The following is a 12,928-nucleotide window of genomic DNA, read 5'->3' as shown; positions in this document are numbered from 1 at the left end:
GACTTAGCTCTAGTGGTAGAGAGCTCGCTTAGCATGTGAGAGGTAGCGGGATTGATACCCGCATTCTCCACCGGACTTTAGACAGTCTGCTTGTCGTTTTCCCGCTTGGTTGAGGATTTGATTGGTTGTTTTTGTTGTTTTTTGTTAGATTGTAAAATGGGGGAATTAGATCTTGTCGTTTTCCCGTTTAGTAGATTGGTTGTTTTTGTTGTTGTTTGATTGATTGATTGGCTGTAAAATGGGGGAATTAGCTCAAGTGGTAGAGCGCTTGCTTAGCATGTTAGAGGTAGTGGGTTCGATACCCGCATTCTCCACCTGACTTTAGATAGTCTGCTTTTCGTTTTCCCGCTTGGTTGTTTTTGTTGTTGTTGTTTGATTGATTGATTGATTTGGTGTAGAATGGGGGAAGTAGCTCAAGTGGTAGAGCGCTCGCTTAGCATGTGAGAGGTAGCGGGATCGATACCCGCATTCTCCACCTGACTTTAGATAGTCTGCTTGTCGTTTTCCCCCTTGGTTGAGTAGTTGATTGGATGTTTTTGTTGTTCTTGTTTGATTGATTGTAAAATGGGGGAATTAGCTCAAGTGGTAGAGCGTTCGCTTAGCATGTGAGAGTGAGCTTGATTGATACCCGCATTCTCCACCTGCCTTTAGATAGTCTGCTTTTCGTTTTCCCGCTTGGTTGTTTTTGTTGTTGTTGTTTGATTGATTGATTGATTTGGTGTAGAATGGGGGAAGTAGCTCAAGTGGTAGAGCGCTCGCTTAGCATGTGAGAGGAAGAGGATTGACCCACGCATTCTCTACTTGACTTTTGGTCGTCTGCTTAAACGTCGTTCCTGCTTGCTGGATTAGTTAGTTGGTTGTTTTTGTTGTCGTCCTGAAAGACAGGGGAATTTGCTCAAGTGGTAGAGCGCTCGCTTAGCATGTGAAAGGTTGTGTGATCGATGGCCGCGTTCTCCACTTGACTTTAGGTTGTCTGCTTAAATGTCGGTTCCTGCTTGGTGAATTATTTAGATGGTTGTTTTTGTTGTTGTCTTCCTGCAAAGCAGGGGAATTAGCTCAAGTGGTAGAATGCTTGCTTAGCATGGGAGAGGTAGCCGGATCGATACCCGCATTCTCCACTAGGTTTGTTGTTTTTGTTGTCGTTTTTTGTGAACTGTGGGAATTAGCTCAAGTGATAGAGCTCTCGCTCAGCATGTGAGACGTAGCGGGATTGACCCACGCGTTCTCCACTTGACTTTAGGTCGTCTGCTTTCACGTCGTTCCTGCTTGCTGGATTAGTTTGATGGTGTTTTTTGTTGTTGTCTTCCTGAAAAACAGGGGAATTAGCTCAGGTGGTAGAGCGATTGCTTAGCATGTGAGAGTTAGCGGGATTGATACCCGCTTTCTCGATGCGATGCCCGCATTCTCCACCTGACTTTGGATAGTCTGCTTGGCATTTTCCTGCCTGGTTTAGTTGAGTAGTTGATTGGCTGTTTTTGTTGTTGTTTGATTGCTCGGAAAATGGGGGAATTAGCTCAAGTGGTAGAGCGCTCGCTTAGCATGTGAGAGGTAGCGGGATCGATACCTGCATTCTCCACCTGACATTAGATAGTCTGCTTTTTGTTTTCCCGCTTGGTTGAGTAGTTGATTGGTTGTTTTTGTTTTTGTTAGATTGCTCAGAAAATGGGGGAATTAGCTCAAGTGGTAGAGCGCTCGCTTAGCATGTGAGAGGTAGCGGGATCGATACCCGCATTCTCCACCTGACTTTAGATAGTCTGCTTGTCGTTTTCCCCCTTGGTTGAGTAGTTGATTGGATGTTTTTGTTGTTCTTGTTTGATTGATTGTAAAATGGGGGAATTAGCTCAAGTGGTAGAGCGTTCGCTTAGCATGTGAGAGTGAGCTTGATTGATACCCGCATTCTCCACCTGCCTTTAGAAAGTCTTCTTGTTTTGCCGCTTTTAGTAGATTGGCTGTTTTTGTGGTTTGATTGACAGTAAAATGGGGGAATTAGCTCAAGTGGTAGAGCGCTTGCTCTGCATGTTAGAGGTAGCGGGATCGATACCCGCATTCTCCACCGGACTTTAGACAGTCTGCTTGTTGTTTTCCCGCTTGGTTGAGGATTTGATTGGTTGTTTTTGTTGTTTTTTGTTAGATTGTAAAATGGGGGAATTAGATCTTGTCGTTTTCCCGTTTAGTAGATTGGTTGTTTTTGTTGTTGTTTGATTGATTGATTGGCTGTAAAATGGGGGAATTAGCTCAAGTGGTAGAGCACTTGCTTAGCATGTTTGAGGTAGCGGGTTCGATACCCGCATTCTCCACCTGACTTTAGAAAGTCTTCTTGTCGTTTTGCCGCTTTTAGTAGATTGGCTGTTTTTGTGGTTTGATTGACAGTAAAATGGGGGAATTAGCTCAAGTGGTAGAGCGCTTGCTTTGCATGTTAGAGGTAGCGGGATCGATACCCGCATTCTCCACCGGACTTTAGACAGTCTGCTTGTTGTTTTCCCGCTTGGTTGAGGATTTGATTGGTTGTTTTTGTTGTTTTTTGTTAGATTGTAAAATGGGGGAATTAGATCTTGTCGTTTTCCCGTTTAGTAGATTGGTTGTTTTTGTTGTTGTTTGATTGATTGATTGGCTGTAAAATGGGGGAATTAGCTCAAGTGGTAGAGCACTTGCTTAGCATGTTAGAGGTAGCGGGTTCGATACCCTCATTCTCCACCTGACTTTAGATAGTCTGCTTTTCGTTTTCCCGCTTGGTTGTTTTTGTTGTTGTTGTTTGATTGATTGATTGATTTGGTGTAGAATGGGGGAAGTAGCTCAAGTGGTAGAGCGCTCGCTTAGCATGTGAGAGGAAGAGGATTGACCCACGCATTCTCTACTTGACTTTTGGTCGTCTGCTTAAACGTCGTTCCTGCTTGCTGGATTAGTTAGTTGGTTGTTTTTGTTGTCGTCCTGAAAGACAGGGGAATTTGCTCAAGTGGTAGAGCGCTCGCTTAGCATGTGAAAGGTTGTGTGATCGATGGCCGCGTTCTCCACTTGACTTTAGCTTGTCTGCTTAAATGTCGGTTCCTGCTTGGTGAATTATTTAGATGGTTGTTTTTGTTGTTGTCTTCCTGCAAAGCAGGGGAATTAGCTCAAGTGGTAGAATGCTTGCTTAGCATGGGAGAGGTAGCCGGATCGATACCCGCATTCTCCACTAGGTTTGTTGTTTTTGTTGTCGTTTTTTTGTGAACTGTGGGAATTAGCTCAAGTGATAGAGCTCTCGCTCAGCATGTGAGACGTAGCGGGATTGACCCACGCGTTCTCCACTTGACTTTCGGTCGTCTGCTTTCACGTCGTTCCTGCTTGCTGGATTAGTTTGATGGTGTTTTTTGTTGTTGTCTTCCTGAAAAACAGGGGAATTAGCTCAGGTGGTAGAGCGATTGCTTAGCATGTGAGAGTTAGCGGGATTGATACCCGCTTTCTCCACCTCACTTTAGATAGTCTGCTTGTCAGGTTCCTGCTTGGTTGATTAGTTTGATGGTTGTTTTTGTTGTTGTCTTCCAGAAAAACAGGGGAATTACCTCAGGTGGTAGAACACTTGCTTAGCATGTGAGTGGTAGCGGGATTGATACCCGCATTCTCCACCTAACTTTAGATAGTCTTCTTGTCATTTTCCTGCTTGGTTGATTAGTTGAATGATTATTTTTGTTGTTGATTGATTGTAAAATGGGGAGTGGTAGATTGCTCGCTTTCCATGTGAGAGATAGCAGGATCAATTCCCGCATTCGCCACTTGATTTTAGGTTGATTAGTTGGTTGGTTTCTGCTTAAGTCATTTCCTGCTTGTTGGTTGATTAGTTGGTTGGTAGAGCGCTCGCTTAGCATGTGAGAGGTAGCGAGACCGATACCCGCTTTCTCCACTTGATTTTAGGTCGTCTGCTTGTCATTCCTGCTTGGCATTTTCCTGCTTGCTGGATTAGCTAGATGGTTGTTTTTCTTGTTGTCTTCCTGAAAAACAGGGGAATTAGCTCAGTTGGTAGAGCGCTCGCTTTGCATGTGAGAGGTAGATCGATACCCTCATTCTCCACTTGACTTTAGGTAGTCTGCTTAAAAATCAAGTTTTCCTTCATCTTAAAAGTCTTCATCCTTCTTGACTGATTAGTTGTTTTTGTTGTTCTTTGTTTGTAAAACACACTAATTTGTTTGCTTTGCCTTGCTGGCATTCCTCGGCCACATCGAGAGCGAGAATCCGTAATACAAAATTTACAAAAATGAACAGTACAAGAAAAAAACATACCTGTGTGCGACTGCGCTGTTGCACAGAGGTAAGTGATGTATGTTGCATGTCGCTGTCGAATTTGATAGCTAAACGCTAACGCCAAACGTTTTCATGCTAATAGCTAATGCTAACATCACCATTTCGATATCCATCCATCCATTTTCTGAGCCGCTTCTCCTCACTAGGGTCGCGGGCGTGCTGGAGCCTATCCCAGCTATCATCGGGCAGGAGGCGGGGTACACCCTGAACTGTCCCTCGCCAATCGCAGGGCAAATAGAAACAAACAACCATTCACACTCATATTAATACCTACTGACAATTTAGAGTCTTCAATTAACCTACCATGCATGTTTTTGGGATGTGGGAGATAACCGGAGTGCCCGGAGAAAACCCACGCAGGTACGGGGAGAACATGCAAACTCCACCAAGCCGGGATTTGAACCCCGGTCCTCAGAACTGTGAGGCAGACGCTGTAATCAGTACCGCACCATTTCTATAGTCAATCAAAAAAACAAAAAGAGCTCATATTTAATGTTATTTTTTTGACCTGAAATAACCACCAAATCAGAGCAGCCACAGCACTCAGCACTTACCAAGTGACCTTACTCATTTGGTTCAAGCGCACCTGAAGACCTGAAGCGTTCCAGTCCTGACTTGTCTTGCGTGGCATATTTCTCCACTGGATGTTTTGCAGGTCGCATGCCGTTAACGGTGATTAAAACACAGCCATACCGATGCATCATCACCTAGCACGACATGTTTGCTCGCTCAGCAGAAGGTGACGCGCTAATTGTCTCCTGGCAGTGCGCCATTGTCAACACGGAGCAGAACACAGCAGCTGAGTCAAGCAGAAAAACTGCGTGGGGGCTTTACACTCCATGCTAAGTTAATTTAACGTCTTAGCATAGATCAGGCAATTTGTCATTTGAATCCAACTTTTCGGGCAACGAACGCAATAAATTAAGTGAAATCAGGACGCTCAAAAAGGAAAATTACAAAATACAACTAACACAAGATAGCTAACTCATGCAAGGCTAAGTTAGCTTCTCAGCTTGCATCAATCAATCAATTGAATCTTTCTAGGACAACAAACACGTCATGACTTCAAGTGAGATTAAAAAAAAAGAATTGAAAACAAAAAATAGCAGCTAATAAAGCGAGCTAGCTAGCAGAAACACTACATGCTAAGCTAAGCTAGCTTCTTAGCGTAGAGGAGTCAATTTGTTGTTTGAATCCAACTTTTTGGACAACAAACCCGTTGAATCAAGTGAGAGTAGAACGCTTTATGAACAGAAAATAACAGCTAATAAAAAGCTAGAGGCTAGCAATCACCAACTCTTCATGCTAAGCTAAGCCAGGTGCTGAAAGACGAGTGAACGCAGGGCGGAAATTTGACTTTTTTGACCATCTGGATTTGATTCTTCCTCTTTGTGGCCTCTCGACGCTGACAGTGCAAAAAACACACACACACACACACACACACACAAAGAGGTCCTGGGGGCTGGGTGAGGTACTTTGATGCTTTGTCCGTGTTAGCGGCTAACTGCAATGCTACATTGTCAACGAAAACCATTGAATTTCAGCATTCACAAGCTTTTCAGGAAGGTTTCGGATGGTGTGAAACATGCCTGTGACTAAATGAATTTTAGTGCTGAAACATGACTTACTGAGACTGCTTGTACTGAAACATTGTGACTGCATGACTGAGACTATATCACCAATAGTCCTGAAACACCACTATTCGTAATTAAACGTGATTCTAAGTGCTGAAACGTGACTGTGACTGCATGACGTGTTGTGCTGAAAAAGTGACGCATGACTTGAGGTGCAATGATTAATCGATTAATCGACAACTAATCGATGACTAACTCAATCAATCATGATTTCTGGTAAGTCATTTAGAGACCTTGTTGAAACAATCAAACTGAAACATGCTTTGCTTTTGTCTGGAGGCCACCTCCAGATGATTGACATGTTCAGCTGATTGACAGGAGATTAGCTGTGTTTGTGTAAATCCGCCTGCTGGAGCACCACATTTCAAAAACACCAGAAGATCTCAGCACTAACCAGCTCGAACCTGTCCTCGCAGGTGTCTGAAAAATTCCCAGAGCTAAAGAAACAAGTCAAGCTTCCTCGCGCCCACGATCTCCTCAAGGATGTTGCACTGTCCAACAGCACCTGGAGGCCGGGGAGGCGCCCGCGCTGCGGAGTTCCTGACATTCCCAGCAGCCAGCGGCGACGTCTTTTTCCGTCAGGACACCGGCGCAGACGCTTTGTCATCTACGGGGGACGCCTGGACAAGAACGACCTCACCTACAGGTTAGCGCCTCTAACATGCTGAGAACGCAGCGGCTGCCTAATCGGGCGGCTTGGGTTGGAGATTGCTGTTACGCCGATGAGTTAGACAGCATGTCAGTATGTTAGATGGCTAGTTAAATAAGTTAGGCCTACAGCACAGACGAGTTAGACAGTGCGTTAGACAGCGAGTTAGCAAGTTAGACACTAAGTTAGCAATTAGACAGGGAGTTAGACAGCAAGTTACCAATTTAGACATTAAGTTAGTGAGTGGGACAGCAAGTTAGGGAGTTAAACAACTGAGTGTGTTAGATAGCAAGTTAGACAACAAGTTAATGAGTTAGATAGCAGCGAGTTAAACACCAAGTTTTCAAATTAGACAGTGAGTTAGACAACAAGTTAGCAAGTTAAGTTAGACAGTAAATGAATGAGTTAGACAGCAGCAAGTTAGCTAGTGTTTTGGCAAATCGGACGAGTAATTCTGGCTTGATGGTTAAGTCTGACTACTCCCTGTTTTCCTCTTCCTTTCTCTGCCTCTTCCTCTGCATGCACCCATTCCCATAAAGATAAGTGTGAGTGCAACTGGACGAGGCAAATGTGTGTGAGAATGGGCGCATGCAGAGGATGAGAAAGGAAGAGGAAAACAGGGAGTAGTCAAAACAGTCAGATTGTATGAAATATATATGAAACATACATTTTCCAAAACACTAGTTAGATGAGTTACTGCATGCAGTAATTTAGACAATGAGTTAGGGAGTTAGACAGCGAGTCAGCCAATTAGACACTCAGTTAGACAACAAGTTCGACGAGTTACAGTGAGTTAGATGGAAAGTTAGCAAGTTAGAGAGTTAGACACCAGTCAGTGAGTTGGACAGCTCGTCAGCAAGTTAGACAGCGAGTTACGTAGCAAGCTAGATAAGGAGTTAGTGAGTTCGGCAGGGAGTTAGACAGCACGTACAACAGCACAGAGTCAGACAGCAGACAAAGTCAGAGACTTCATGAATCAAAGTCTGACTGACTGAAGACTTTTATTTTGAAGAATCATCCAAATTTGATGTTTCCTTTCAAGAGTGTTTCCTGTCGTGACTTGTGCAAACAGAAATGAGTGTGGAAGGGAGCATAAAGTCATATATGCCAAAAAAGGCAACTTTTACTTAATTTACGTGAGCTTTGATGAATTGATGACATTCTCTTCACCCGCGCTTGTAATGTAATACTTTATTCTCATAAAATGACAAATTTGTTGCTGTTATTCTCTTTTTTCCTCATATAATTCTGATTGAAGCCTAAAAAAGTCATTACTGGATTATACCTTTACAGTCGTTAATTGACACATTATTCAGTTAAATTCTGAATTTTTTTTTTTTAATTACATATTTTTTCCTCCGAATATTTTTATTTGTTGGCGTAATTACATATTTTTTCTTGAAATGTTCTGACTTTTTCTCATTTCTCCACCCAAAAAAAAATATTTTTTTTTCTGGTAATAGCACACCTTTTTTCTAATAATATATATAACCTTTTAAATGTTATAACAATGTTTTTGTTATAAAATTACAATATCTTCCTCAGGAATTGAAGATCATTTTCTAATAGCATTGTAAATGTTTTCTTATTAAATTAAAACAAACTGGTATTTGTTCTAAGAATTTCCCCCATAGTATTAAAACTTTGTTTTCAAAAGAAATTACACCTCTGTAATATCAAAGAATTATTAGTTTTTTAAATTATTAAATTTTTCTAAAATTACAACTTTTTTGTGATGTGTAACATGTAGCCTTTTTTTCCTATAATGTTGGAACTTTTTAATTTTATTATTCAGGCTTTCTCCTTAGAATATTATGACTTTATTTTCTTAAAATAACGTTTTCTACTCATAGGTTTACAACTTTTTAAAGGTCCGTCTTTTTTATTATAATTTTAACATTTTATTCACCTAAAATTGCAACTTTTTTCTCATAATATTATGACTTTATTTTAATAAAATGATTTGTTTTCTTATCATATTACAATTTTATTCTTATATTATCATTACTTCCCCCCCAGAATTGTACATCTTTCATCTCTCTCATATTGCAACTTCATTCTAATAAATCACAACTTTTTAAAATATTATAACTTAATTTTAATAAAAGTATGACTTTTCCCCCTCATATTATAACAACATTATTCATATAAATTAAGGAAATGTTTCTCCTATTAATACACTAGATACTCATAAAGTAAGGACTTTTTTTCTCCAATATTATAACTTTTGGCATCGTATTACGACTTTATTCTGGTAAAATCACAACTTTTAGTGATCTGCAATTTCATTCTTGTAAAATTGTGACCTTTTTTCCGTCCTATTATGCTATTTTTCTAATATTACAACTTAATAACAGTAACAATATTTTAACTTTCATTATGAAAATGTCAATTTTTAGATTGTTAATATTTCTTGCATTAATAATTTAGAGTGAACTGTGGTAATATTGAACTTTTGCTGCTTGATGTCACTGTGTTTCTTTTGTTAGGATCGTGCGCTTCCCATGGCAGCTGGGCGAAGAGAAGGTGCGTCGCGTCTTTCGGGAAGCGCTGAAGATTTGGAGCGACGTGACACCGCTGACCTTCACCGAGATCCGCGCCGGCAAAGCTGACATCCGCATCGACTTTAACAGGTTGGAAAAACGGACAGTAGAGATTCAACCTGGTCTTCTTCTCTTGCATACAAACATCGCTTTTTACCAACCACTTCCTTACTTTGACATCATGTGATCTTAATCATGGACACAAAAAAAATGCTAAATCATCAAAGGTTTTACTCATTATGAGGTATTTTGGGATTATTTTTGCGCTGGGTTGAATACCTCAATCCAAAATAGATTATTTAATCTACTCAACCACTTTGTTAGGAAATGTTTTACCCATTATGGGTTATATCTGGCATTTGAGTTATTTTTGTGTAACTCGTGCTGAGTCAAAATATCAACCCAACATATCGGTTTGACTCAGCACATGGGTTGCTGTGCTTTGAACGCCATGGCGATTTCCATCCATCCAATCAACCATTAAACCAGAATTACTAGTAATAAGACAAAACCAATGGTTTGCATGAGGTCACAGAGATTTGTTTTTCTTATTTTAGGAGTAAGACCAATTGCTTATATAAACACAGCACTTTATTTAAATTTGTCCTGCCCGTATTGTTATGATCATAACAACAGACACTTGAGTGTGTACCTCAGTTTACCTCGGGAAAGGTTGATATGTGTGCAATTTACTTCATGAAACCCTGACTGTGGGTTGTGTGGTAAACATTGACATTGCGGTCATGTTTTCTGAATTGGTAAGGGTTACCTGGTGACTAAGTAACTAATGCCCGCTGCCTCACCCCCAGTCATGCAGCTGAACCCCCACTAAATGTTCTTGTTTTCTGATATTACAATTTTTTTCCCCTGATTGCTTATAAAATGATGACTTATTTCCCAAATTATAAAAATTATGAAAACTTTTGCTTTATTGCAAATTTTTTTGAATAATGGTAAAACAAATTTCATACATAACAGTAAAGCAAAATTCTCAAAAGAATTTTTTTTTTCTAATGCTTACATTTTTTTGTCATAAAATAACTTCCTTCTTAGAAAGTGCTTTTTTCAGTATATTTCGACTTTTTTTTCTTGTAAAATTATCTTTTTTTTTCATTTTATTACAACTTTTCCATAAAATATGTGACTCCTCAGAATAGTGAAACTAAATTTTCATAAAATGATGACACATTTTTTGAAATATTTTGACTTTATTCTCAGAAAATTACATCTTCACTCTAATAAAATTACATTATTTTTCATAATATTTTGACTTTTTCTTGTAAAATGACCTTTACAAGCTTTTTTTTTTCCTCCATCGGGGGTGTTTGTTTTACCTACCTGCAGGTACTGGCACGGTGACAGCCTCCCGTTTGACGGCCCGGGCGGGATCTTGGCTCACGCCTTCTTCCCCAAAACACATCGCCAAGGAGACGTCCACTTTGACTATGATGAGGCCTGGACACTCGGGAACCAGATGGGTCAGACCACCGCTACATTAGCCATGCTAGTCATAGCTAATGCTAATTTACATGTTACCTTATCTATGCTGGTAAACATGCTAACAGGTATATCATAGCCATACACAGATACACATGCTAATAAACATTTCGGGCGGCACGGTGGACGACTGGTTAGAGCGTCAGCCTCACAGTTCTGAGGACCCGGATTCAATCCCCGGCCCCGCCTGTGTGGAGTTTGCATGTTCTCCCCGTGCCTGCGTGGGTTTTCTCCGGGTACTCCGGTTTCCTCCCACATCCCAAAAACATGTATGAATTTGAGACTCTAAATTGCCCGTAGGCATGACTGTGAGTGCGAATGGTTGTTTGTTTGTATGTGCCCTGCGATTGGCTGGCAACCAGTTCAGGGTGTACCCCGCCTCCTGCCCGATGACAGCTGGGATAGGCTCCAGCACGCCCGCGACCCTAGTGAGGAGAAGCGGCTCAGAAAATGGATGGATGGATGGATAAACATTTCGTTTGTCACGTTGGAGAAGCCGTAGCAGTTAGCATGCTAACAAACATGCTAAAAAATATATTTTAGCCACACAGGTAGACATTGCGTTTGTCACGGCAGGGAAAAATGTTAGTAAATAAAATAAGAGCAACAACTGTAATAACACCAAAAACAAAATAACTGTAATAACACAAAAATATCCACGATCTTGAAGGAAGCGTGAACTGTGATATAGCAGGGATTACTGTACTAACCAATATATATTAGCCATAGAGGTAAAAATGCTAATAATTATGCTAAAAAAATGGGCTAAAATGCTAACAAACATGCTAATATGCAAACTAACGTGATAACAAGCACGCTTACAACGGCTAACGTGTACCTCCTTGCTTAGGCACGGACCTCCTCCAGGTGGCGGCTCACGAGTTCGGCCACGTCCTGGGCCTGCTTCACTCAGAGGAACCCGGGGCCATCATGTCTGCCTACTACTCGTTCTCGTACCCGCTCAGGCTGACCCACGACGACCGGCGTGGCATCCAGTTCCTGTACGGTGTGCAGCCCAGGGTGGTGCACACGCCACCACCCACTATGCCGCCGCCCCCTCCTCCCCCGCCACCGCGTCCGTCCCATCCCGAGACCAACGAGATTCTCCCCCATGTGAGCCAATCTAACTCTTAGCAGCCTTGTTGGCAACATGCTAAGAAACACATTGTATTTGCTGTGCTAGCGAACATGCTAATATACACATTACGTGAGTCACGCTACTGAGTTTACAAACGATACACTGGCCTTGTAAAAATGCTAATAGACAATAGACTCAATATGCTAATAAGTAAACAACTTTAAGCTGTTGAACATATTATTATGTCGGCCATGCTAGTAAACATGCTATTAAATGTTAGCCATCCTGGTAAACATGCTATTAAATATATCATATTACCGATGCGGCGCCACAGTGGACGACTGGTTAGCACATCTGCCTCACACATTTGAGGACCGTGGTTCAAATCCCGGCCCCACCTGTGTGGAGTTTGCATGTTCTCCCCATGCCTGCGTGGGTTTTCTCCAGGTACTCCGGTTTCCTCCCACATCCCAAAAACAAGCATGGTAGGTTAATTGAAGACTCTAAATTGCCCGTAGGTGTGAATGTGAGTGTGAATGGTTGTTTGTTTATATGTGCCCTGCGATTGGCTGGCAACCAGTTCAGGGTGTACCCCGCCTCCTGCCCGATCAGCTGCGCAGGTAAACATGCTAATAAATATACGTAAGCCGCATTTTACATTAGACTGATGTTCTTTCTTGTTCTGTTAAGCCCAATGTGTGCCAGACGGACTTCGACGCGGCATCCATGATCCGCGGCGAGCTTTTCTTCTTCAAGTCGGGATACGTGTGGCGCATCCGCGACGGCCATCTTGAGAGCGGCTATCCCGCGTTGGCGTCACGCCACTGGCGAGGGATCCCCAACAATGTGGACGCTGCCTTTGAAGACAAGGCTGGGAACATCTGGTTCTTTCAAGGTGAATCCACCAGGCGGGAGGTACACTAGGCCTACTACAAAATAAATTCAACACATCCATCCATCCATCCATCCATTTTCTGAGCCGCTTCTCCTCCCAAGGGTCGCGGGCAAATTCAACACAATGTAAAAAATAAATAACAAAATAAGAAATTGAAAAAAAAAAAAAAAAAAAAAACATTTCAAATTTAATTCAATTTAACATGAATTAAAATAAAAAAAAGGAATACAAATAAACTCACCCCCCCAAAACTCTGATCCAATGCTCTGGTAAATTGAACAAAAATTAAAGGTCCCCTTCTATCAATTTTTCTTAATTTTTTTAAACATGTTTGATGTCCTTTTGTCACGTTTGCAA

At 41.5% G+C, this 12,928-nt stretch overlaps 1 protein-coding gene and 2 non-coding genes across 4 annotated transcripts in view; all 3 read left to right on the top strand.

The window, feature by feature from the left end:
- Positions 1-12,928, top strand: part of mmp11a (matrix metallopeptidase 11a) — a 61,375-nt gene that overhangs the window by 45,241 nt on the left and 3,206 nt on the right. The window contains exons 2-6 of one of the 2 annotated variants that reach the window (XM_061769147.1): positions 6,326-6,555; positions 9,048-9,191; positions 10,446-10,666; positions 11,449-11,711; positions 12,367-12,571. In XM_061769147.1, coding sequence (XP_061625131.1) covers positions 6,326-6,555; positions 9,048-9,191; positions 10,446-10,666; positions 11,449-11,711; positions 12,367-12,571 — 1,063 coding nt within the window. The remainder of the gene's footprint in view (positions 1-6,325; positions 6,556-9,047; positions 9,192-10,445; positions 10,667-11,448; positions 11,712-12,366; positions 12,572-12,928) is intronic. The other variant, XM_061769148.1, reaches the window with a different exon arrangement.
- trnaa-agc (transfer RNA alanine (anticodon AGC)) lies at positions 242-314 on the top strand. Its single transcript has one exon. It is a non-coding gene; the product is annotated as a tRNA-Ala (tRNA).
- trnaa-agc (transfer RNA alanine (anticodon AGC)) lies at positions 1,666-1,738 on the top strand. Its single transcript has one exon. It is a non-coding gene; the product is annotated as a tRNA-Ala (tRNA).

This window comes from Phyllopteryx taeniolatus, chromosome 3 (genome assembly GCF_024500385.1).
Source record: "Phyllopteryx taeniolatus isolate TA_2022b chromosome 3, UOR_Ptae_1.2, whole genome shotgun sequence".
Lineage (NCBI taxonomy): Eukaryota > Metazoa > Chordata > Actinopteri > Syngnathiformes > Syngnathidae > Phyllopteryx > Phyllopteryx taeniolatus.
This window is presented reverse-complemented; position numbering and strand designations above follow the sequence as displayed.